This window comes from Mycteria americana, chromosome Z (assembly GCF_035582795.1).
Source record: "Mycteria americana isolate JAX WOST 10 ecotype Jacksonville Zoo and Gardens chromosome Z, USCA_MyAme_1.0, whole genome shotgun sequence".
Classification (NCBI taxonomy): Eukaryota; Metazoa; Chordata; class Aves; order Ciconiiformes; family Ciconiidae; genus Mycteria; species Mycteria americana.
The window spans coordinates 37851975-37879061 of record NC_134396.1 but is presented as its reverse complement, the minus strand read 5'-3'; the positions used below and the strand labels follow the sequence as shown (position 1 = coordinate 37879061).

At 44.1% G+C, this 27087-nt stretch overlaps 1 protein-coding gene and 1 long non-coding RNA gene across 9 annotated transcripts in view; one reads left to right on the top strand and one right to left on the bottom strand.

Annotated features, from left to right (window-relative positions):
* The window catches only part of LOC142402725 (uncharacterized), a 63237-nt gene extending 47724 nt beyond the window's left edge, over positions 1-15513 (bottom strand). For all 8 annotated transcript variants that reach the window (XR_012773452.1, XR_012773456.1, XR_012773450.1 and 5 more), the window contains exon 1: positions 15152-15513. This is a non-coding gene — a long non-coding RNA (uncharacterized LOC142402725). The remainder of the gene's footprint in view (positions 1-15151) is intronic.
* A 306-nt stretch (positions 15514-15819) lies between these two features.
* Positions 15820-19452, top strand: GAS1 (growth arrest specific 1). The gene has a single exon (XM_075488473.1). It carries the CDS (start codon positions 16748-16750, stop codon positions 17735-17737), a length of 990 nt encoding a protein of 329 aa, XP_075344588.1. The 5' UTR covers positions 15820-16747; the 3' UTR covers positions 17738-19452.
* The last annotated feature ends 7635 nt before the right edge of the window (positions 19453-27087 follow it).

Below are 27087 nucleotides of genomic sequence, written 5' to 3'. Positions count from 1 at the left end.
TGAAGACTGACGACTTGGACAGAATACAGGTACCAAACTAGAACACCGCAACTAACCCTCCCTCTCCTTCACTCTTCCCTCTCACTCTCATCTCATCTCTGAGAGAGAGAACATAAAGTTTTATTGCATTCATTAACTTGTTTTCAGGAGTCACAAATTATGCCGTGATTTTTATCTTCCAGGTCTGTGCACAGATCTGGAATGCCACAGTCAAGCCCCACTTTATGAGAACCTAAGTCAGCAGCACCCAGGGATTTCAGCTAGCATGAGCTCTCCTTCTTTTACACTGCTTCTTTGTTCAGAAGGACAGACAGGAGGGTTCGGCATTTCTTCACTGCTTTGTTTCCTTGATTCCAGGCTGAAGGACCCACTGAGGAATCCTTTGTGCAAATTCCTCCGTACCCCATCTGCTTCAAGGCAGAGAGAACCTTCTTCCTTCAAGGTTAATTTGTTGCATAGACTCTCTGATAAATCAAATATTTCTTTTTCACTGCTTCTTTTCAAACCAAAGTTCAATACATGTCCAGAAAAAAATGACACGGTGTGTAAAAAACCTCTCCAGTCCCATTCTTTTTGGCCAAAATGCAAACAGCCAACTCACAGGTTTTTGAATTGAGCCTTTCTCGCTGCCACATATTCTCTGGTTTTGCCTAGTCTAGGATTAAAACACAGAAATAATAAAGCTTATGTCACCCTCTAGTGATTTTCTCCAAGGTGAGAATGTCTTTTCTTTCCTAATTTCCACCCACTGCTTCCACTTCCACCTCTGGGTGCTACTCAAAATTTCTTAGTCTTTCTATACACCTGTGCAGGTGCGCACAAAGCCTGGAAAGTCCTGGAATTAGAATTCCACTAATCTCTGCTCCTTGGGGACTGCACAAACTGCAGTGCCCCTGAAGACGGGCTCACATTTCCAGTGCTTGCAGATGAGGTTGTCTCCTTCCCTTACACACACATTGCCACTTCATGAAGCTACACAGTCTCTGTTTTGCTGGGGCCATGGTGCATGCACATGTGGTTCATGTGGAGCTTGTGTTGGTCACATTTAGCAGCTCTCTTGGTCACCCTAACTACTCCATACTACATGGTAAGATGTTTATGTAACTAGAGGCACAAGGCAACCATCTCTTCTTCTGCCTTTGTACTCAGCCCTCAGCAATCAGATTGTGTATTTGATACCCCTCTGTCCTGCTATGGGCGCCCACATTATCTGGGGTCTTGCCTGGCCGCTTGTTATGGGACAGGGCTCAAACTCACATACCCCCACAATTTACGACATCCTACAACCCATGTCTTTTTGGATGCCATTGTATCCAGCCAACACAGACAAAATGCTTCATTCCATGATGATAGCAACTGCACCTGTGTGGTGGCTACCATCTACCTTTGGTTGTGCAAGCCAGCTCCTGTGCCAGCTACAAGCCACTGTGCACAGTCCACCCAGGTGAGCACAGGGGCAGCTCTCCTGTGGCCGTGCAGAAACATACGGCTGCTTCCATTTGCAAATCCAACATCTCGCTGCCAGTCAGAAGAGAACCAATCTGATGTGGGAAGATGGGCTGTGAGGCTGTGGCTGTGAAGTGTTCATTACCACTCTGTTGCTATCTTGTCTCATACCCTATTTCACACGGCTTGCCAATGCTTGGAAGGTTACTGAAGGCCAAGAACAGGTTATACCTGCATCTCTCTGCATTGGATGTTATTCAAGGACTTCATATTCTTCGCTCCTTCACCTTCTACCTGGTGTTTGTACTCTTTATAAAGAGAAAGATGTCCTTTCCCATTGCACTCCACAGACTGATGACTGTCAGAGTCCATTAATTATGTTTGTGGCAATATTCCATTTCAAGGATTTCCTGATCCTTTAGTTTTCCCCAGATGGCAAGCAGAGGCAGTTCCTCTTTATGTCTCAGGGCAGGTGTAGAAAACATGGTACAGCGACATAATGCACAGATGTAAATGGACTGATCCTGAGCAAGACTAGCACTTAAACAGGTAGATGATATCTCGTCACCATGAAAAGAACAGTAGATGCTGGTGCATCCTGATAAGGATGAAAAATGGAGGACGGCCAAAAGAGCACTCAGAGCAGATGGACAAACACAGACATCTGCACACTGACTTAATACTCAATAAACCAACTGCACTTTTAAAATAGCAGTATAGAACATGCATTATCTCACCAGCTAATACATGCTACAATATTGTCATGTAAACAGAGGTCATTCAAATGAACCATCCATCCCCTTCCACTACCTTGTAGGCAAGTCTTTAGCATATGTTTTTCTAAACAGTTGTTGGCAGTTCTATATCCCAAGCCTTACCGCTTTTAAAAAGGACAGAAAATTGTTTTGGAAAAGGACCAAACATTAACTGTTAAAACTCAAACAAAGGAGTATGAGTCAGGAAACTAATCTTTTTTTATATATCTGAAATGAGAAATGAAATTCGGTTTGGAAAACATTTTTATTAAAAACTGTAGCTGTCTGTACTCTGAAACACCCTGGAGGTCTAAAGATGATATCAGTATATAAATATTCAGGGCTTCCTGAATATTTCTTTTCAGAAAAGACTTTTTTTTTCCCTTACAATTTCTTTGACCTTTAGAAAACAGTCACTATTTGTAGCTTGATTTTTTCAAGATGTTCTCCGGTACATAAAGATGGCAGGGAATTCAATTTAAAAGTCAACTCATGAAACACCATATAATAGTCAGAAGATAGCATCGCTTTAGGCGATATTTCATTAAGTGAACAGCCATTCAAAGCATTTTGGAGCATATTATATCCTATTCAAAGGCGTTCACTTCCTTCAATGCTACAGCAAAAGTATTTTACAAGAGAGATGATATTTGAACTATCCACAGGCATATGGATAAAATGCACAGTACTCAGCTGTAACGGAGATGAGTCTTCTTGCTTTACAGAGGACTGTCAAAAGGACTGATACATAAAAAGGTCTGTCTTTTTTTTTTTTTGTCTTTAAAGGGAACAAGACTTTCATGAGCTCCCATAGAACAGCTGCAAAAATATATTCGGTCTGTCATCTGGAGTTCCTGAAGGTGACTTGTGGATTTGTGCCTAATGAAACATTGCAAAATAGCACTCACTGTGTTGTAAAATACCCCTAATGGTTTATTAGCCTTTTACAGGACAAAAAATGAAAGGTGCCCCAAGCATGTTATTCTGTTATAATTGCATAAAGCAGAAAGTTACAAAGAAACAATGTCAGAACAGAACTAAACATAGGGAGGTTTCTCTGTGACCTCAAAAGTGGATTACGGATGATTTGTGACATTACAAAGCAGTCACTGGAGACCTAGGGTCCAATTAAGGATTCTTACTGATGAAAATCAGTACGCTTTCTCATGATTTACAGCAAAGCAAGATTAAAATTTGGTCACCAAAAACTTATTCCACTTGACCTTATCCAGCACAAGAATTTGTTCGTGAAACAGGACTAGCTCATTCCACAGAGAAGCCATCTGATAAGAGTAGCAGTGGGTAATAGATTACTTAGGGTTGAGAGCAAGGAGAGGGCATTGAAGGAACTGTTCTTTCCAAGGTTCAGAAAACACAGTATATCTTATATATCATACAGTCTTTGTGATATTTCTGTTTTTCTACCTTTAGAAGACAAGATTTAGTAAAGTACAGGAAATTACCCTATTTCTAAACAAATGACCTTGTACATTACCTCTTAGCTGAATAAAGAGGGAAGCTCTTTCCTCCTAAACAACACTACAGTTCAATAAATTTACTTTTTTGGGGAAAAAAATCATATATTTGTATTTTTGTCAAATACAAAGCAGTTTTAATAATTTTCATTTACTGAATTTAGGTTTGTTTAATGTGTTCCAATAAGAAATTCTATGGCAGACAAAAATAATCCAGTGCCACACATGGGGAGAGCAACCAAGAAAGCTTGCAGGCACATGACGAATGGCTTTACATTCCTGGGGAAATATTGACCTAAATTGCAGGACAGTGCTTGCTGATGCAATTGGTACCAATGGTTCTAACAGCCATGACACAACTGCAATGGGGTTTTCACCATGTTGCCAGCGCAGAGAAGTTTCCCCCTTCTCACTGTTTCCAGGGCATGTTCCATGAACAAAGCCCATTTCCATCCGATTTCCTTAGAGACAAAGACGTGTTCCCTGCATAAAAATCTTTCCTGACGTAGATGGACCGTATAGACAGATACTCCCCTTCAACCTTAAATCTGCCCAGTTTTAAGCACTTAAGTTGGAGTTCTGGGACGAGGATACACAGAGCTTTTTGCTGGCTATTTGTACAGGCATGATTTTCATCCACAATGACCACAAATGCTTATTTGTTTCAAAAGAAATCTAACTTGTATTCTTCCTGTGCCTTTTCAAGTGTGCAGTCTGAGTACATTAACTTATTTATTACATAGCTGTACCTATCCAATGGAAATTCTCACATCCAGGGACATCCTGCAGATGTGAACATTACTGGGATTACACTGAATCTAAAAGGCCAAAAGTGGAAAAAATTATGATGCTTTTCACCTGTGATCAGGACATTTTCCATACAACATTCACGTTTTCTGAAAAAAAAACCTGTTTCTTTTTTGCTGAGTTGTCAAATCAAAACATGTAAAAGACAAAGGTATTTTATTCCTTGCTAAATGGTCCAGCACAATAAATGCTAATGTGCTAATGATGGGAGTGATAGTTCAATATATGTTAATTACTTATTAAAAAACAAGGGAGAAGACAGGAGAAAAGAGCAATTTCTCTTCCCTGTTATCTCTACTGTTTCTCCTCCATTTCCTTTCCTTCCTATCTTTATCATTTTTTTTTATTTTTTAAGGAACAGATGTCTTGCCACCTCTTGCCCAGATTTTCAAAGTATTCTCCTAGATCTAGTCCTCAGTTTCAATGCTGGTTACAAACAGGGCCTGGTTGGACTGAAAGGGAGAATTTGCACCAGTCACACACTACCATCGCATGCTGGATGAACTCTGTCCGCCTAATTCTGAATCCCCTTGAACATCAAAGGTCTAACTCACACTTCAGGGTTAGCAGGGTCACATTCCACCTAAGAGAAGACTAATACTGCCTGAACCGTTCACAACAAGCTGCTTGTTTGACAGTTTTCCCCCCATTTTCTGTTCCTAAATGATGTGCAAGCAAACTTATATTTTGTCACGTTCTTTAATAATTCACTAAACACTTCACATGAAATCATTCAAAGAATGGCTTGCTCTGAACTATCTTCCCTGAGCTGAGCTGTAAGCCTTGAATATTTGTAGTGTGCCATTCAGGCTGCAATTTTCCACCTGGCAGTAACTCCTGGTCCCTAGGAGGTTCCCAAATCCACAGAAAGATTTCAAGATGGCCATCCAAATGATCCTGATGCACATTCTCACAGAAATACATTTAGGTATGAGTTTGTACAATGCTTTGCCTTTGACAATTTTGTGAAGAGAAATTCAGTTAAGAAAGTTGGCAAAAGGTAACTGGAGAGGCCATAGCAGTATCAATAAACATGGTCAAATAGAGGACCTCTTCTCTGCTGTTTTTTCCTAAATGTCAGCAAGGACTGAAAAAAAAAAGCAATTAAGAAAGGGCCTGAGAGAGGAAAATGTAAGGGAAAAAATGGAGGAGTAGGAAAAATAAGTATAAAGATGTTATCACAAAGGGGCAACCATTCCGCAGTGGAATAAAGAATGGTGAAAAAAATGTAAAAGACACTGGTACTACCCACATGCATATATTATCCTTTGATCTCACCTTGAGGAAACTCACTACCTTCAGTAAGTGTCAGGTTATCCACATCAGAACACACTGCTAGGCTTTTCAGTGTATGAGAATTCAGTCCAGTTGAGGAGAAATAACATGTTGGAAGCCATAAGGCCCAGCTAACCCAAAGCAAGCAACCAGTTAACAATCCCACTTTTCTGTCAAAAAACGATGTCTAGAGCAGTTATATAACTCAGGTTAAAAATGACTATGAAATAGACATATCCTTTGAAAACAAGATATTATAAAAAGTTTTCAAGCAGGACTAGATTTGCAATCCCAAAACATGTACCATGGTGTATTGCAAAACCTCATCCCTATGGTATCTCTGTAGCATCTTCCCACTGGTATGAAACAAACATAACGAAAGCAAGCGTTCTGTGAACTTAACTCACACCGTTGCTGGAACAAATCCAACTTGGACCTTAAGAAAGAGGCAGGCAGAAAATAGGGAACTTTCTCTCTTTTACAGGTAAATTAAAGAAGCAAATGCCAAACATGGAAGGCAAGGACAGGCTATAAATTTGTAAGGCTATTTTTCTCCTAAGACATGAACTTTATTTTAGGGAATATCCTTTCCACTATTTCTAAGCCTTTATATCACAGCTTGTAGTGCATAAGCACAAGCAGAGCATGCAGAATAGGGTAAAGACTGTGAATAAAAGGAAGAAACAGGTACTAAATAGATTTGTGGGGTGAATGTATGAAACTGATGAAAGAACAGAATGAAGCAAATGTAAATGCTATTGACTGGATTTTACAAGAATATTTGTGATGGTGTTACACTATATCCTAACCCTCTTCTGCTTTAGCTCTACTTAAGGTCTGAATGCTAACATATCAGATAAAAGAGACTAGACAATGCTACACAAACAGCAGTTTCACCTGCAGCATAATGAACTGAATTGGCATGGGCATCATGAATAACTAATTATCCAATAATTACTCTAATAATTAATCTGATGAATACCACAGGAATTAACATTGATAGAAAATGACCTGGGTGGGAAAATAAAATATAGCTATGCGAAATGGTATTTAAAGGCGGTAAAAATTTGCATCAGTTACAAGAGATGTTTCCAAACAAAGAATCTATTGAAAGAAAGTAGTAGAAACCCCTTAACTTATCACTTAGGACATTCAAAAATAGGCCAAAATAAACCACTGGAAAATTCAACACAATTACTAATATCACACTGACTCCATAATCTTGCAATAGGAATGGAGAATGTTCCAAAACCTCTTTTCCATCTCTAATGCCTAATATCTGTAAGCCTCTGGACATGTTTGGGCTATCCAGCCACGGATATTAGGTCTGGCTCCAGAAAGCAGCATGATGCCAGCATACAACTCAGTTCCCAGAGTTTGGGAAATCTCCAGAGCACCGCTGTTGCTAACCACTTTCCCAAAAGTACCAACTTTAGTCTCATCTTTACAGTCTCCCTAATCTGATCCATCCTTTTTGGGGAACTCTGAAAAGAGCAGTCGCCTCAGGCAAGCAGAAAGATGACAGCATAGTCACCTCCACGATGCACACGGAGAATGATTACTGTTTGTTAGGAAGAACAAAATACTTATTTGCAACGCGTCTGAGAACGGCTGGTGGCTCAGTGTATTTCCATGTATCAAAGCCCTGAACACAATATTTCACCTGAAAAGAAAACGACAGTTATTATGCAGTGTTGTTACCAACATCTCCCAGCTCAATATTTTAATGCTTATTATTGGCACAGTGACAAGTTTATGACCGACTCTGTTTCTCCATCGTTTCTGAAGCCCTCAATTTTTGTTAGCTGCAGAAAGGAGATACATTTTCAAAGCTATCCGTGACTGTGAATGATTCCTTTTCGAATGTCAAGCTAGAAAATCTGATTTTCAAAGGTTAGGTGCTCGACATATTCTGAAAATCAGTCTGTCTGGAAATGTCTCAGACAGCCTGATTTGTGCCCCTAATATGAAAGTAACTGAATCATTCATCACTTTTGCAAATTAAACTTTTAAGACACAAAGACATTTTTCTTTTCATCCCAGCATTCAGATACCACAGCTAAGGGCGTAGTAGAGGAATGGAGCGGAACTCTACTAACTGCTTTGACATCTTTTAATTTTAGGTGAAGTGTAGGAAGAAAGATGCATGTACCTGCATGAATGTAGCTGCTGTTCTTGTCATAAAATCTGCTAATTATCCAAGCTATCTCCCTCCGTATAAAAATCCATCTTAATTCATTCTTCTTCTCTGGTATCTCAAGCAAATGAAGAAATGAACTAAAGGGAATTTAGGCTGCTGACCATATGAAAAGTTGCACTGATTAACTAAAACTGCCTTTTAAAAGACCTATTTAAATCAGAGCAAATCCTTGCCCGAGCACACTTAAATGAGTTTATTTATTGAGTAACACTGATTTATTTTAATTTGGTAATCTGGGTCAGGACTCTGAAATATTTGCATGCCTATTTCACGTTTAGCGTACTATTTAGTCTATACACATTTTGTTTCAGTACAATGAAAGAATGAAGCTCTTCTAAGAAGGTGTAATAAACAAGTCTGACACTCTTTTATAGCAGGTCAACTCAATAAAGACATCACCATTTCTTGGTGATATGAAGCCAGCTGTGCTTAAAGAGACCTTCTGAAACACACCCAAAATCAGCTTGCTAACACCAAATTTATGTGGAATTAGATTTTTATTACTTCAATCAAATTGTTTTGAAAGACAGTTTTATTTTAACCACAGCTACTTTTGTGTGTAAACAAGGCCTTAGGCAAATATTATCACAGGATACATCAAGCATACCTACTAAATTGAACAGATACCTTTTGAATGGCATGTTTCACTGCAGCCATATTCAAATTCTAATACAGAAATTGAATTTGGATGTAGAAGAAGTAGGAGACCAAATTAGGTATTACCCTTCCAGAGTACATGTTATGTTTGTGTTGGTGTAATCTGAAACCACAAAAATGAAACTGCTACTCTTACTTTTGTCCTTCAGGCTATATAGAATGGAACTCTGCTTACCCACAAAGCTACTAATTTCTTCATGCTTCTCATATAGGAAAACTCAGAATTTCCTATTTCTTGCAAACTTGTATTATATGAATTTCAAAGAAGCACATCCAGAAAATGAAACACAAACCTATTAGCTGCTTCAGGGAATATCTGGTTGTAAACATCTGAAAAACCTGAAAATAAAAAAAATCAACAAACCAAAACCAACAACCAAACACAAAACATCTAACTGCTTTTGTGTGTGTATATGTTGACATGTCCAACAAAGAACTCCCATAATACTGTGATGGTTGAAATTGGTTTGACATAGTGACGGCATGTGTGGTTTACATTCATCTTTGTAGAACATGGTTATTTAAAACCTTTATCTAACTGGCTTAACAGGTGACCAGAAATGTGTTGCCTTCACAATTACTTTTGCCTTTGTTAGGACCAAAAAAGGGTTGCAGTCCTACTCTGTTCTTAGATTTGTTTCAACAGCATGTGTGGTCTAGTTTGTAGTTTAGATTGGAACAGAGTTCGAAAAAGCAGAAGTCCAGCAAAGTATTGTGCAATATTTCTATGTTTACTGTACTGATGCACTGGGTAAATACTCTCAATGATACTTACTATTCCATACATAAATAACAATCTCCAACTGTACAAGGATGCTACTCAATTTTTAAGTAAATATTATACATGGAAAAGGCATATTGAAAAAAAAAAAAGGAGACACTGAATTAAAAATATATTTAAGGCAATTTTATGTATCCTCTCAAGTGGATGGACCTCAGGGCAGGGACTGGGGGAGCAAAGTCTCTCCCACTGTAAGAGAAGATCAGGTTCGAGACCACCTGAGGAACATGAACATACATAAGTTTATGGGACCCGACAAGATGCATCCCAGAGTCCTGAGGGAATTGCCTGGTGTAGTTGCCAAGCCACTCTCCATGACATATGAAAAATCATGGCAGTCAGGTGAAGTCCCCATTGCCTGGAAAAAGGGAAACATTGCACCCATTTTTAAAAAGGGCAGAAAGGAGGACCCTGAGAACTACCAACCTGTCAGCCTCACCTCTGTGCCTGGGAAGATCATGGAACAGATCCTCCCAGAAGCTATGTTAAGGCACATAGAGGACAGGGAGGTGATTCGAGACAGCCAGCATGGCTTCACCAAGGGCAAGTCTTGCCTGACCAACCTAGTGGCCTTCTATGATGGAGTGACTACATCAGTGGTCAAGGGAAGAGCTACGGATGTCACCTATCTGGACTTCTGTAAGGCCTTTGACATGGTCCCCCACAACATCCTTCTCTCTAAATTGGAGAGATACTGATTTGATGGATGGACTATTCGCTGGATAAGGAACTGGCTGGATGGTTGTATCCAGAAGGTAGTGGTCAACAGTTCAATGTCCAGATGGAGATCGGTGATGAGTGGTGTCCCTCAGGGGTCCGTATTGGGACCAGCGCTGTTTAATATCTTCATCAATGACAGACAGTGGGATCGAGTGCACCCTCAGCAAGTTTGCAGATGACACCAAGCTGAGTGGTGCAGTTGACACACCTGAGAGACAGGATGCCATCCAGAGGGACCTGGACAAGCTAAAGAAGTGGGCCCATGTGAACCTCATGAGGTTCAACAAGGCCAAGTGCAAGGTCCTGCACCTGGGTCGGGGCAACCTGGCATCAATACAGGCTGGGGGATGAAGGGATTGAGCAGCCCTGCGGAGAAGGGCTTGGGGGTACTGGTAGATGAAAAGCTGAATGAAAAGATGAAAAGATGAAAAGATGGGGACAGACTTTTTAGTAGGGCCTGTTGCGATAGGACAAGGGGTAATGGTTTTAAACTGAAAGAGGGTAGATTCAGACTAGGTATAAGGAAGAAATTTTTTATGATGAGGGTGGTGAACCACTGGAACAAGTTGCCCACAGAGGTGGTAGATGTCCCATCCCTGGAAACATTCAGGGTCAGGTTGGACGGGGCTCTGAGCAACCTGATCTAGTTGAAGATGTCCCTGATTATTGCAGGGGAGTTGGAGTAGATGACATTTAAAGGTCCCTTCCAACCCAAACCATTCTATGACTCTGTGTATGCCATTAACCGTTACAGCTCTCACATTAACCATTAGTAACATTAACTGCAAGTAACATTAACCGCAAGTAATATTAACCATTACTTGCAGGACCCAAATCATTAATATTCAAAAATTACTAATGATATCCTGCCTCCAACTCTTCCAAGCAGGCCCACTCCACGTTCTCTTTATATGTTCGTCCCCTTCCTGTAATAAGACAAGACTATCTACACTTTTTATTCTCTGCTCCCATAACACCTCAGAGATTGCAGTACAGTCAGTTGCTCACAGATTGAGTCACTCCCAGTTCCATCCAGCATACATGTTAGTTCATTCCCAGGCTGTCTTCCAGGAGGCAACCAGGGAGAACCTCCACACCTAACACATTCCAGAGTCAACACAGTTGATACTACACAGTCCCCACACAGTCCTCCAATGCTACATCAGCTTGCTTTGCCCTCCCACACATTCTCAAATCAGGCCCCATAGCATGCAACACATATAGTCTCAAGAACCATGCTATAAACAAATCACACTGGCAGTCTGCAGCATGCATTGAGTGGAAAAATGCTATAAAGTATGGTAGGGTGTCAACAGGAGCCCCAGGCTGACTGGTGTGCAAGCAGACATGTGCAACCTGTTCCAGAAGGGACCAATCCCAGATTATATGTAGGTGAATCAATTCAAAATAATTGGCCTGAAGGCCAGGTGTTGAATGCCCTCAGTAATGTTCACAACTGGCAAAGATAACTTTAAAAATGGATAGCCAACATAACAATGTCTAACTGATCCTGCAGCGTGAAGTGCAGTAGTCTCATCAGCTACAAGCTTCAACTCAATGGGGTGTGTCGATCAATATAATTACTTACTATCTTCCCTGTTCATTATTTTTCTTTCTGACTAAAGCAAGAGATAGGAGGGATGCTCACACTGGAAAGCCCTGCACATTCTAGTGAATAAATGACTATTTTGGGGAGTATTCACACCTACTTTAGGTGGCTAACTTCGGACACCAATCTCCCAAACAGCCCCGCACAGTCAATAAAAAGATAAACTACTCCAGATGTGGAGCAAGAACCTAATTTAGATGGCTTCACTTGCCCTTACTTCTCCATTGAAACAGACACCACTTGGGAAAGCATTATATTCATTCCCCTCCCTGCCCTCCCCCCCCCCCACCCCCTCCCGTCTGGTAAGTCACAAGGTTTTTCTTTTGTAACTTTAGAGTGCAGAAGTTATTATTTATGGGTCTCTGAGGGTACATCAAATCCAAGAACTCAGCAGTATGCACATGTCCATATTCAGTCATCTGCATAGGCTACAGCGACTGACACCTTACTGGGCCATTTCTACTGGATGAATGTTGGTGTATAAGTAGGACTTTTACTGCCTCCCATGACCCCCACTGCACCGTAATGCCAAGGTTCTGAGAACTACTGACAAGAGTTTGGTAAGAGGCTACCTTTCACTGATAGGTGAAATTCTCTATTAGTAGAGAATTCAATCCCTTCTTCAAGAACAAAAACTGCTCTCTCACTGTGTATCTTCATCAGGCACATACTAACATATTACTGGATGCACAAACTGAAATTTTCTCAGCTAATTAATTCACAGGACTCCTCCCAGACATTTTTAATCACAGTTGTAAATCTCTTGAAATGTAGAAAAAGCAATATAATCCAATAAAAGAAATGTGCTTAGAAATCACTTGAGAGGAATTAACCAGATCTATAGGCCATGTATTTTCAATTACATCTGAATGTGAACTGCTAAATTTTAAGGTCAACTGTTTTTGTGTCTATCTGATTTTATTTTCTAAACACTCTCAATGTAAAATAGGTCAGAGAAAGAATTAAAGAAAACATGAGTTGGAAAGGACATCCATTAGGAAAGGGTGTGAAATAAAAAGGGGGAAAAGACATCAGGATTAAACGAAAAGGTGCTCAGGACTCTTTACAATAAATGCAGATCAGACACATACTGGTTTTTCTGGCTGCCAAAATGACCCCTGGTGATGGAATACTGCTGCTCTATAATGATTTGGAGAGCTGATGTAAAGAACAAAATTAATTGCTAAGACAGGAAAGGATGGTGAACAGAAGATGTAGCATATGTGGAAATTCAGAAAGCTATGAGATCTTATTTTACTGTCCAGTCATGGAACATATTTTCCTATATGGTGCTCTGTGAAAATGAGCAATAGTTGCCTTCCTCATTACTTTTAGAGCTACTCTGAAAACTGAAAAGATTAATTTGACAATACCATTTCTGTTGTTAGAAAACCTGCATTGAAGAAGAGGGGCTGGAGAGTTATTTCCCTAAGTTTAGTTCCACACAAGAAAAGATTTGCTTCCTTCAGCAGAGCACTGCGACCCCAAAAGTCCCTACCCAAAATGGCAGTTACAAATACGGACAGAATCCAAATGCTCATTAAATAAAGACAGACTAGTACATTTTTAAACCATTTTAAGAAGTTAATTTATTGACAAAGGATATATAATCCTGGATGTAGATGATCATATTCTACATGGCTAAAAGGTGTGGGAAGTGAAGAGCCCAGCTATTTTCTGTTACAATTTTTGTCAGTTGGATGACAGCAAAGATAATTCCAAATTCCAAACTTCGAAGTCAACATTTCCATTACTATTATTACCGTAGGAAAATTGCATTTCCTTAACTGAAAGATGTATGTGAAAATCTCTGCCTATGAATGATGCAATGCTTCATGCCATGCCCTGCTTTTCAGACCAGCAGGCAAAATGAACACTGTGCCCAGCCAGGGATGCCTGTCAGCACTAGTGGGACCATGCACTGATCCTCCTCCTGCTCAGGCAGCATCACAGCAGCCTCCTCCCAGCCACGCAAGGATGCAAGGCCGGCAGTGAAGGCTCCTCTACTCCCCCTCCTGGGAGGTCCGAAGTTCAGCTGCTGCCATTCCTCACAAAGTAAGTGGCCTGCTTTCTGCTCCAGAAATGAAGGACAGCCGAGCTGGATGGAGTTTGCAGATGAAGGCAGGAGCTGGGAGGGGGCAGAGCTCATCCCCCAGCTGTCCGCAGAAGACAGCCCCACTGGGACAGCCAGCCAGCCATTCCTGCTCTCCTGTGCTGGGGAAGCTCAGGAGGGCCCTGTCCCACGCCAAGGCACGATCCTGCCCCATTGCAGTCCCCTCTCTCAGACTCTCTACGCCTGGAACATCTCGGCATCCAGGCCCCCTTCTCTCCAGCTGCACCAACGTGGACCGGTTTCCGTAGCAATCAGGCAGTGTGGCAGCATTTTGTACAGTGTCTACAATGTCATCTCCAACTTACCCACCCCAAACTAGCTGACTTCCACCAGTAACAGTGTTATCATCAGTGAATAGGGCTGCAAAGCAATGCATGAACGAGCCCAGTGTAGACAGCAACGTGTATTTACTGCACCCTGCCTGAATGGCATCTGGCATTTTTAATAACGCAATTAAACAAGAATTAAAAGAAACACCTCTAAACTAGGTGGATGAAGGCAGGGTTTCTGAATGCGGTTTCATGGATTTAAAAACACAAGCTAACACAATTTTTGCACCAGAAGAGGCAAACTGTACTGAGGGAGAGACACAAGCAGCTTGTAAAACTGATGACAATGGAGCAAATCCTTACGAATGCTTCTCAACACATCAATCACCCTGACTCCCAGCCACGCCACATGGCCATTCCACCTTCCACGCACTTTCAGACAGACATCAGTCCACACCGCATAGGATCCCAAGATCCCTGAGTTTCTGGAAAATAGATTTAGTCCTAATATTTGTGACAGATGGAGTTGATAGTCTCAGGATGAAAAAAGCGCCAGTTTTGACAGGCAGCAGATACCGATGCCCCTTGTGGTTGGAGACGATGTTGCTCTGGAATTAAGGTAGCACTAAACCGAAAGGCAATGGGTAATGCACCACTACTTACTTTGTTATGCTCCTCTCGTTGTGCCTTAATATTTATATTTTTGTGTCTAATTCCTTACAAGCAAAGCAAAGCGAGCGGAGAGTGTAACAGGAAGGCAGGACGTCAGCAAGGTATTTTGCTTGCAACGAAAACACATTTCATCCTCTTAACTAAAGACTTTAAACAACTGTTTACTAGTTGGCAGATCTTCATAAAGTATCAAAGAACTATCCTGAGACCTACTGTCTTTCTGTCAACAGGCATTCTCGTACGTCAGTGTCTTAAACCCGTGCACAAAAACCTCAGGCGAGAAGCTGAGCTGAACGAGCTTAAAATCGGTGGGGGATGCGGTTAAGTGCAAAGAAAGTTGCAATACTGAAGGCATAGCAAAGCGGTACTTACATGGTCGCAGTATACCACTAACAGAGCTAGCTTTGCTCTCCCTCAGCGTACTAACACACGGAACCCAAGAGCTCTGTTTAGATTTCAGTAAGGACAAACTCGGTCCCGTCCTGAGCCTGATCCTCCCCACTTTTCGGGAAGCAGCTCTGCCCTCGCTTGCATCAACGGGCCGTTTGGGTACACACACGACTCAGGCTAGAGACCTTTTTTTCCCCTTGCTGCAGGAAGCAGGAGCAGCTTCAGAGCAACATCCCCGCCCCAGCAGCGGGCAGCCCCAGGCCGCCTGCCCTCTCGCCTGCGCGGCCAGGCGGCACGCTGCTGCCGGGGCGGCACGCTGCTGCCGGGGAGCCCCGCCGCCGCCGCCCGGCCAGCCCCGCAGCGCCGAGCGCCGAGCCCCGCCGCCGCCGCCGCCGCTGCTGCCGCTGCGCGCCTCTCGCCCGGCCGCCGCGCCGCCTTAACGGGAGGAGGGGCTCCTCGGGGGGCTGTCACTCTCCTTAAGCCTTTCCTTTCAAGCTTTGAATGTGAGCTGCCCTCCAGCCCCCCTCTCTCCTTCCCTCCCTCCAGCAGATCGTAAAGAGAGGAGGGGGGAAAAAAAAGTTTCAACAACAGGCTGGACCAATGGCAAGTGGCGAGGCAGGGAAAGGGGCCGAGCGAAGGGAGAAAAAAGTGGAGAAAAGGAGAAAGAGAGCGAGAGAGCGCAGGCTGGGGGGATGTGTAAAAGAAGAAGCGTTGCTAATTTTTTTTGTTTGTTTGCTTTTCCATGCATGCATAATGAGGCCTAATCAGAGCACGTTGCTGCTGCTCGGAGGGCACTTTTGTATTTAAAGCCTTGCAAAGAAAAAAAGATCCACAGACGGATCCGCAGAGCAGCTTGCAGGGCTTGTTGACAACAGAAGCAGCATCAGTCGCCCAGAGAGAAAGAGACCCTGAAGGCTGCCTCTTCTCCTTTCCCCGTGCTATCTTCTTGCTAGCGGGGAGAGATTCTTCTTCTCCCCGCCACCCGAAAGTGCAACCCCTACCGAGAGGGAGCGAGCGGAGCCGGGACGGTGAATGGGATCGGAGCGGCTGGCATGTGCAGAGATGCTGCGAGCGGAGAGTTAAAAGCTCCCGAGGAGGCAGCAGCAGCAGCAGCAGCAGCAGCAGCAGCTGGGCATTTATTTTGTGCAAAAAAAAAAAAAAGAGAAACGGAACTGCATGAGGAGCAGGGCAGCACCATGAGCTCTCCCGGCGCAGCCTGCAAGTCCCCGAGCGCACTCCGGAGCCGCTCTCCTCCGAGCCCCCGTTTACACTGATTCCCCCCACCTCTCCGGGCGCCTTCGCCGCCGCCTCGCCAAGCCGGGAGCAGCGGGTGGGGGGCACGGGACGGCCCCGGGCGCCTGCTTCGTACCGCGGCCCCGCCGGTTTCAGCTGCCGGGGGCTGGAGGGCCTCGGAGCCGGCGCGGATGGATTGATGCGAGGAGACCCGATGCACACGGCCGGCGGGAGTTTCGCAAACTTTTCCACGGGCGGCAGCTCCTTCTCCTCCTCCTCCTCCTCCTCGTCTACCAGCGCCTCTCCCCCGCTCGCCTGCGGCAGCAGCCGCCGCCGCCGCCCGCGATGGTGGCCCGCTCGCCCGCTCGGCACGGAGGCGGCGGCGGGCGCCGCTGGCCGTGGCCGGCCGCCTGGCTGTGGCTGGCGGCGGCGCTGGGCGCCGTGTGGCCGCCGCGGGGCTCGCTGGTGCAGGGCCGGCGGCTGATCTGCTGGCAGGCGGTGCTGCAGTGTCAGGGGGAGCCCGAGTGCAGCTACGCTTACAACCAGTACGCCGAGGCGTGCGCCCCGGTGCTCCAGCAGCAGCCGCCGGCGGGCGGCGGCGGGGACGGGCCGGCGGCCGCTGCAGGCTCCGGCGCCTCCTCCAGGCGGCGGTGCCCCAGCCACTGCATCGCGGCCCTCATCCAGCTCAACCACACCCGGCGCGGCCCGGCGCTGGAGGACTGCGACTGCGCGCAGGACGAGAACTGCCGCGCCACCAAGCGCGCCATCGAGCCCTGCCTGCCCCGCACCAGCAGCCCGGCGGCCGGCGGCGCCGGCGGCCCCGGCGGCGGCCCCGGCGGCGGCGGCCCCGGCGTCATGGGCTGCACGGAGGCGCGGCGGCGCTGCGACTGGGACAGCCGCTGCAGCCTGGCGCTCAACCGCTACATGACCTACTGCGGGAAGCTGTTCAACGGGCTGCGCTGCACGCCGGAGTGCCGCGCCGTCATCGAGGACATGCTGGCCGTGCCCAAGGCCGTGCTGCTCAACGACTGCGTCTGCGACGGGCTGGAGCGGCCCATCTGCGAGTCGGTCAAGGAGAACATGGCCCGCCTCTGCTTCGGCGCGGACATGGGCGGCAACGGCGCCGGCAGCAGCGGCGGCTCGGACGGCGGCCTGGAGGAGTACTACGACGAGGACTACGAGGAGGAGCCCAGCCAGAAGGGGAGGGACGACGCGGAGGACAATGCGGGCTCCGAGCCCGGCTTCCCCGTGCAGGCGGATAGCGCCGGCCGGCCCGCCGCCGCGGCCTGGGCGCTGCTGCCCTCCATCTTGCTGCCGCTGCTGCCGCGGCTCTAGCGTCCCTCCCTCCCTGCCTCCGCGCCGGGCCGGGCCGGGCCGGGCCCTCCGCGCCGGACCGTCGCTGGCCTCCTCGCGGGCCCGCGGCGGCTGCGGGGGGCCCGGCCGGCGGGGCCTCCCTGCGCGGCGCGGTTTTAAACGCTCTGACCGTTACTCCTCCGACCGTTAGTCCGGGCGGCCCCCTCACCGCCCCCCGCCGCGTCGCCCCGAAGGCGGAGGGCCCCCTCTGCCTCCGCTGCTGCCCGCAGCGCCCGTCCGCACCCTTCCCCCGGCCTGGCCTGGCCTGGCCTGGCCTGGCCGGGCCTCGCCTCCCCCGCAGCCTTCGGCTGGCGGAGCCGCCGCGGCCTTGCCAGCCGGCCGCCGGGGCGGTGGCCGCAGCGGAGCGGGCGGCCGCGGGCCGCTCGTTTTTGGGGTGTCGGTCTCGAGTGTGCACTATGCAATTGCCGCCACCCTGCCTGCGCGTTGGCAGCGAGCGGACGGGCTGACAGACTGCTAGCGAGGCTGCGGCGGGCTCCCCGCTGCCGCCAGCCGCCCCCCGGGAGAAACCAGGAGTCATGGCATGCTGGTAGTGGCTGGTTTTAAGCGTTTTGAGATGAAGGTTAGAAAGAGGTGAGCTACCCAGAGCTGCTGCCAAAGCTGTTGCCGTACTGGTTAGTCGACAACTTGATTATCATTCGCCAAGCCTCGCTCTTCGTGATGCAGCGGTGCCCGAAAGGGGGTTACGCCGCATCTGCCGTTAATTAAATTTAAGGAGATAGCAGACTGAATAAATTCTGTGGTTTACAGCACTCCCTCTTGCACACACATCTTCCCTGTAACAAAAGCGTGCCAGCAGCCCTCTCTTCCTCTTTAACCTAGCGACATTAAAAAAAGGATTTTTTTTTTTTTCCCCCCAGAGTTGTTGGCTATACTGAACAATGCAACTTCTGTTTTAAAAGAGCTCTGCACTGCCATCTTTGAAAGACACTTTTAAACTCGAGAACATGTATGTACAAATATCCTGAAAAGATATATTGCCTCTCGTCATATCAGGGTGCTCACCTCTGGTAAATCTTATATAAAAAATGTATTTAAAACTGGGATTTGTTACCAGTCGCTCTTCTTTGTATATAGAATTTTATAAATTGTATGCTTTGGGAATAATTTATTTAAAAAAAAAATAAAAGTTTTAAATCCACATCCTATTTGCCAGATAATTGCATTTGCTGTTCTGTTCTGGAAAGGTACAGATTTCATTTTATGTTTATGGGGATATTGGCAACAGTGATTCAGTGAAGTATTTGCTAGAACTTCAAATGTACAGTGTATTTTATAGATTGGAAGTTAACTTTCTTATTTGGAGAGACTTTATGAACGTTGTAGAATTGTATAAACGCATTTCTGAGCTGCCTTAAACCTTGTATTTTTTATAGGAGGCGTAAAAAAGGCCTGTGTTTTAAATATGTACGGCTTTTTGTATTTTCTAAACGTGTAAATTAGTAAAGAAAGAGCTTTAAATAATGGATGCAGTGAAATTGTTTTCCAGGGACACTTGAACTCTCACCACCCGAGGTTGGAGGGGGGCGGGGAGGGAGCGAACCACAGAGTAACAAACCAAAAACAATCAACACACAAAAATCTCTGTCTGCCTGTAATACTTTACATAGATGTAAATTACTGCTATTCTTACTTTAATGAATAATTACATGCAAGAAGTAAATACAGCTTTGAAAGTACTACTTTAAAAGAGTGGTTGATTTTATAATGCGTTGGCATGGTAACTTGCCAGTGCCAGAAGAGAGCAAAGCAATTCAAGGACACTGCTCCTGTATGTATGTGGAATTACTAGTGCGCTGCGCTTTCTTCCTGAAGTGGAGGCATGTTGCTCCCACTGACACTCTTAGAAATGCTCCTAGGCGTGCAAACAAGTAAATGGCGAGAAATACATCACACGGAGGTGGCGAGCGTCTCAAACAAGGCTTCGCGCCGGCAGCGGCGCACGCATCAAGGGGGCTGCAACAAAACGCACGAAAGTTTGCCATTCAGCCTGCCTTCTCCCACAACGAAGAATGCAAAAGTAAACACGCTGGAGGGATCAGCAATTACTAGATCTTGTAATATTGTTCTTAGGAGTTGCTTTGCGTCGTGCTGAAGCCTGGTTTGCTGCCAGAGCTACTGATCTACACTCAAGCGCCCTTAGATAAATAATTACACTCTTAAGCTGTGTTGAGTGCTGATACACTTGACCTTGTAAATAGAAATGTTTGCAGTAGGAATAAACTCCAGCATTGGAAAATCTTTTAAACATTAACACAAAAGAGAGAGCTCAGTCCTCTGGGGATTTGAGTTTGAACTGCGTCAAGCTAGGCACTCACAAAAAAAAAAAAAAAAAAAAGGGAAGGGGGGGGGGAGTTTATTTATCTTCTATTCATGGTGTTTATTTAAAGCTTTTCGTTTTAAATGCCGTGATTGGAAGGCGAGTCAGAAGTTTAGAAGCTACCACAAATAAACTTTGACTGAGGGGGCGACAGATTAGCAAGATAGTGTCTTTTTCATCTTACCAGATCTCGACAGAGGGCAAATCCACATCTGTCTGTTGTATAAATCAACAAAATTAGAAATCCCTGCTTCTGGATTAGTTATTTCAATGACAGATTGTTTTATTATTTCTTTAGGGTGTGAATTTGATTAGGTTGCCCAGCAATAAATGCGCACAGGCGCACGTGCAGACGCGTAAACCAACCCCCAAATAGTTGTGATAACCGAACAAGTGTATGAGTATGGTGCGCGGCTATGATCTGAAGTTCTGAATGTTTTTAAAGTCATCTGAACGGCTGAGTAAGCTTATTGTTAAAACAAAGCTGGAAACGTTGTTTCTTCAGGAAGAGGACAGAGTAGTTGGGTGAGACTTGTACCAGTCAGCTTTCTTTACAAAGTGCTGAGTTCACAATTGCACAGGGCTGATCTTAAATATTTTCTCCTGTTCTTCAGGAGATGCTCAGAAACATATTTTCAGTTTGTCAACAGTTAGCGCCCACAAGGACTATTTAACTCGTTGTTGATGAAAAATTAAGCCCCAGCTAAAAGCCTTTGTTTTTCTTCAGTTAGGAGTAAAGACATTAGCACTGGAAAAAGACTGATAATTAACTGCTACAATAAACTCAAGACTTGATTTTACAGGCTCCTGTCAAAAGCATCTGCCTGGAATAAATCAACACTGAGCACCATTAGGCAGGGAGGACTCATCTGTATGCTTCCTTCCCCACAGAAAGTGGATTGTTTTAATTTAAATAATTGTACAATAAATACAGCTGAACTAATTCTGTCCTGTGAGCTCCTCCCCATAAGGAGATAACTCTGTGGGTTTTGTCGTGTTGTCGGAGTAAGCACAATTTCCAGGAGGAATGGCTTCCTGTATTGGTATGTCTCCCAGCCTACAAAGCCTGTGCAGATGTTGATGTCCATCAAATTTGTATTTCTTTTGCTTGATTTTGAGACAAATGGAAATTCTTGAAATGTCAAGGGATGTAGCAAGGACAGCTTTAAGCGAGGAAAAGACTTCACGTTCCCTGACAGAGGGAGGTTTTCCACAGGAAAGGAAGTTCTCTCATTTGTCTGGATATTTGAAAATGCTCCTTGCCAAGGTCCTGTCCAGCCAATCTCTTCCGGGGGGAGAAGGAACTCTCCACCATTTCATGTAAAATAATCTGGTAGGTTCTGCTCCCTTTTCATTCCCAGTTACCAGGTTTGAATTCTTGGTGACAGTTTATTTGTCTTTGGAGGCACTTCAGTGACAAATGTTTAAGGGAGTGTGGGACAATGGTGGAGAACAAGGAGGCAGTTCATTGAACTGACAGTGACCATACAGTAAATAGAGGGAGATTCAAGCTTCACTGATCACCCAAGCGCACAGCAAAGCTTTTGTATGCAATCACAATGGACATAACATAAGGTCTCTGTTTATTTTTAACAATATACACCAATGTATACAGGCAGGCATATGTAACTTTCAAAATTGTTATGAAATGAAGCCTTACAATGAGGGAAAGCAAAGCTCTGGTTTGGCCAAGTCTTTCATGGTCACATTGGAAAGTGTGATGGATTTTAGTTACAATCACCTCTCCACTCCTCCTAAGAGCTGTTAGTGTACCAGATCTCTCATTGCAGGCATGCATCTATAGCGCTTAGGTATGGCAGGGCTGCAAAGGTGGCTGCAGACAACTTTGCAGGTGCAGAACAAGATATTCCACCTCAATGCAATGCAAAACCAGTACTTGCTTTTTGGTTTGTTTTTTCTTTTGAGTACACTGGAGGAGGGTGAGAGCAACTTCAAAATAGCCAAGCTGCACGTATAAAAAGTAGTGGGACACAAAATCATCACCAGCTGAGTCATGGAAAACACTGCTTGAGTGACTGAGTTGCATTGCATCTTCAATGTCACTAAAACAAATTCAGACCTTCCGTCAATTTTGTTCCTGTCCCCAGTAATAACATCACACACTGCCACACTGCCTGTGATAACACACCCATTGCAAGTCCTCAGGAAAAGTAGGTAGTCTGGCAACAGAAGACATTTTCAAATGGGAAGAGCGGTGCTTCTCTGTGAGATTTCAACTCTGTGATAGAGATTTGTAAGCAGTAAAGTCGAAAGTTACTGTATTTTACTTGAGGCATTGGCTGTGGTAGACAGTTGAAAAGGCTCACATTGACTGTCTGAATGACATAAGTAATGCGCTATTAGCATAAATACTTTCTAAGACATCCATTTAATCAATTTCTTAAATAACAGAATGATCTACTACAAAATAGTGGACTGTATACACTATATTTTGGCACAAAGATGGTCATTCTCCCACTAGTAACCAGGGGCTCTAAATAAATGATTTCAACAATGTTTTATTAAAAGAGGACAAGAGCCCTCGAGCTGCATTAATCGGGGAGAAGTCGAGTGGCACTTTTGTTATGGAAATGTTAAACACATAATAGTTCAGGCAAACAATGTGGAGCCACTTCATTCTCTCAGCCATGCTGACACCTCTTAAAGAGGAACTGCAGGGAAGGATGTGGGAAAGATTTGCTTTCTGAGGAAGCTTTCAGCTAATATTTTGGATATTTACCTCCAAAACTCAGGCAGTGCAAATGTAACTGAAGGGCATAAAAATAAAACAATAAAGAGGGATGATTTATGCAGCTACTGCTAGTGATCAGCATTTGGTGCCCAAAATCAAAATAGTCATTGACAAACCCCCCCTTTTTTTAAATTTCTTTTCATGAATTTATTATGAGCCAAGTGCATATTATAGTAGAAGGTGAATGTGCACGAAGAGAGATTTTTGTAAACACACAGTGTCATAGTGCTAATACTATACCTTGGGTGTACATCAGGGAGGGGAAGGAGGAACACCCTGGAGTGAGGAAACAGACGGACTGAGGTTTAGTAGGATGGGCCAGAAGGTGAAGTGTGAGGTGTAGACAACCCAGAAATACATTAATAAAGTGATACAGAGCAAAGACATGGCTGAGTAAAGAGAAATTCACTTTCAAAAGTGGTATTTTGAATGGGTGAGAGGAAGAAAGAGTGAGGAAGGGAGGTGACCATTGTGTAGAGAAGGTTTGGAGAATGAACAAATAGTGTACTTGCTAATATGGAGAAAGAAGCTACAAAAAGTTATCAAGAGGTTAGCTGAGACACAGATTGAAAATAACAAGGCAGGGGGAAAGAAAGGTACCTGGCTTTAGTAATGTTGGCAGGGCCAGAAAAGGAAGAGTAATGTGGAAGTAAGATGAATATTCAGCTTTGGAAAGGATTTGTTTCCCATCTCCTGAAGCTGGAGAAGGAAGTTATCATTCCCATGTTCTTGGTGTTCATGACACTGCACCTCGAACACTGTGTCCAGTTTTGAGACAACTTCTCCCTCAAGTTCAAGAAGGGTATTGGGAAACTGGAGGGGCTAATGGAAGTGTGCCAGGATGGCTGGAGTTTGTGACCAATGAGGAAAAGATGAGGGAGCTGAACTTTAGTCCAGCTGAGAAAAGGCTGGTAGTAATCTAATGGCAGCCTGTAGCCACTGGAAGGGGACACGTAAAGACTACAGGGCCAGACTCTTCTTGGTAGTGTTAGAAGGAATGACAAGGTGCAGCAGGCACAAACTGTGGCTGGAAGGTTCAGACTGAGCATTAGGAAGAACTTTGCCAGGAGGGGTAGTGCAGCACTGGGACAGGTTTCCCAGAGAAACTCTAGCACCTCCATCCTTAGAAGTTTTCAAGATTTGGCTAGCAAGAACTGCAGCTGACTTCATCTAGCCTTGGCTGGAATACAGCTGCTAGCAGAAGGTGGGAGTAGATGATCTCCAGAGGTCCCATCTAAATAACTTTCTGTAATTCTGTGATTTTAATGTTGATGTGATGATGGGAAATCCAAGATGCTATTTGGGTAGATCTAGAGTGAGATCAGGCTCAGGACTACATATTGCACACTTCGATGGAGATGGTGATGCAGGGAGGTTAGAGAGAAGAGGTAGCTGTTACACATGCCCACAAGGCCAGAGAGGGAGGAAAACAGTTGGGAAGGGGTCACTGGAAGTCTAGGAGGAGAGTGGAGACCAAAACATATAATTTAGTCTAGGACCTGGAGACAAGAGGAAGTATAATACAAGGGAAATACTGAAATGTAAGGAAAAGTAATGAGGAAAAGGAAAGTATCTGTCTGATGGTAACACTTGTGAACTGGAAAATGGGCAGTTTGATTGGAAAAGGGAAGGACAGGACTGGGAAGAGAATTTGGAGGAAACTGAAAGTACAGAAGGGACCTCTCTTTCCTTTCCAAGAGAGAAATACTTGTTTATAAACATGTCTTTGGCACTCATCACCACAATATCTTGCTGCCTCAAAACAATAGAAATACAAGACAACTGAGTCTTCTCCCTTATAAGTATGCCTACATATAAATATAGACAGTGCGGACACAGTCTGTATTTTTAACGTAGTACTATCTGAGAGATTACAGTGCTCTGTGTAGTCACAAAACACATATCCTCATGGAAATAAACATAGCTTGCTAGATGTCCTCTCTTAATACAGATATCAAGCCACATCTGTTTATAATGTCTTATACTAAAATAATGCAATCACCTACTACTCTATGGTGCGAGTGTATGTTTGGCTTGTGCTAGTTTTCATTGTTTAAAAAATATATGAGGTTAGATGGTTTAAACAGAACAAATACAAGCACTACAGTTTCCTGTCATCCACTGGCAATGGCACTAAGCCTTCTTCTAATTCAACCAGTGGTCTCAGTTGAGGAAGTGCTATTGTAGGCATGATCTTTGTAGTTTTAGTGTGATGACAATTAAATCTGGAAACTTCTCCACCAGGGTACTTGCCTGTCTTCTGAAATTCTATTGTGTTCTAATATAGGAGAGTGAAATCACAAAATCATTTTTAGACTGTGGAAAAGAAAGTGCCATCAGAATAATTACTCAGTAGTGATGGTTTCCATGTTATCTCTTTTCAGGAGTTACAGTGTCATTCTAAGCTCATTAAAACATTTTGGATGTCATGTAAAAGCGGCTATTAGCAGCAAGTAAAGCCATAGTCCACAGAAACTTTTATGCTATCTTACTTTTTTTTCATATTAGTGTATTCAGGTGTATACCATATGTTTAAAAGTTAGTCTAAAGGACATGGGGAAGTCAAGCATAGAAATATATCTTGGTCTGTGCGTCTCAGGAGTTCAGGCCATGGAAGCGAATGCAATGTAGGAGTGTGTATTGTAAAGAAAGGACTAAAAGAACATTTGTGACAAATAGCTTGTCCAAAACATCTCACATTTTTATGATGTAGAGTCTTGTTTGCATAGTTCCAAATCATTGACTCCCTTTAGAGGTAGTTTGAGTTTGCAATAGCATAACTGATGTCAGTATTTAGCCTATGGCTTTATTTCTGGGCTTAGAGTGAAAGATTACTTGGTTAGCTAAATGGTGGTTGAGAAGACACAAAGTTATGTGAATCAAAAGGCAACTAATGCTTGGGTTTGGCCTGGTGTAGCTTAGAGAGTTGGGCAAAAACTTAAGGGGTGAGTAAAGCTGAGTGTCTGGATGTGTTGAAGAACAATGTTACTATGCAAAAGCTATTGCTAGAGTGAAGCGGACATGTTCGGAAAAGGCGCAGATAAGAAAGATATGGAAATCTGAGAAACTGTGAAACCTTTTCCCTTTTGGGCTGTACAAACCTCGAGTGGTTTCATGTTTGGCAATATTAGGCTAAATTTTAAAACATATTGACTGCATGTAGAGTCTGAATATAATCACTCCCATTATATTCAGAAATAATTCTGACTCTTTTCAGAGGTCATTGGGAACACTTTGGCCAGAATATTGTCTGGTTTGCTCAGATCTGTGTGCAGTAAGCAAGGAAAAGAGCTGTAGCAACCAAGTGCTTCCTCTGTATTACAAAGCATCCTGTCCTGTAAGCTGTATGTACAAGCTAGCTGAAGTCTGCCTTTTTGATATTGATGGGAGCAAACTTTATTTTCTCAAACAGTAGGGAAAATTTACTAAATTTATGAGAAGTGAAAGCGTTGTGTGGGGATGCTCATCAGCCCAGATTTGAAGCCCAGCATGGTCTCAGTGCTCTGCTGTGCAAATTGAGGGAGATGATTGCACATTGGTAGCTTTGACTCATCAGATATTCCTGTTTTGCACTAGGGATAGATAAAACAGAAATTGTTTCTATCCCTGGCCCTGATTCTACCCAGGCCCTACGCTCATACCAGGGTATAAAAACTGCTTTAAACTACACCTGCCTTTCAGTTGTCTCCTGGAATGCTACATCAGCTGGGCACTGCTGCTTGGAAAAGTGTTCCAGCCTTAATCCCTTTTACCCCTGCTGTCCTTCTGTGTGAGGAGATTAAGACAGGGTGCAGAAAGCTGGTTAAACTATCTCAGCTCTTTCTGGAGAGTCTTCTACACTGGGGCAGTTCTAAATATCATGTCTGCTGCCAAAATGGACAGGGACCCCACCATAGACTTTTGCTGGCAGGACTTCTGTTAAAAAATGGGAATAACTGTAGTAAGTCAGATACAGCCTTTTGAAATGGTACAAATATGGCCTTGACTAATTGTAGTCTATAGGAATCCTTTAATTCCTGTTTGTTTGGTATATTTTTGTGATCCTTCAGTGGGCAAGCTTTATGGCAAAATAGTTCTGCAAACAATTAGAGATGCTTTATATTTTGTGTTGTCTGTTTTGGGAGGAGTAGTGTGAAGAAGAGATGAAATGTGTTCAGAAGTTTGCCTAAAATTTGGAGAGAATAATGGTAACCTTTTGTCCTGATTCTTTGGTTCTCAGTGATGATAATAAGCTAAGTGAAA

Excerpts from the sequence above, each read along its gene's own strand:
- GAS1 (XM_075488473.1), top strand. The coding sequence starts at position 16,748 with ATGGTGGCCCGCTCGCCCGCTCGGCACGGAGGCGGCGGCGGGCGCCGC.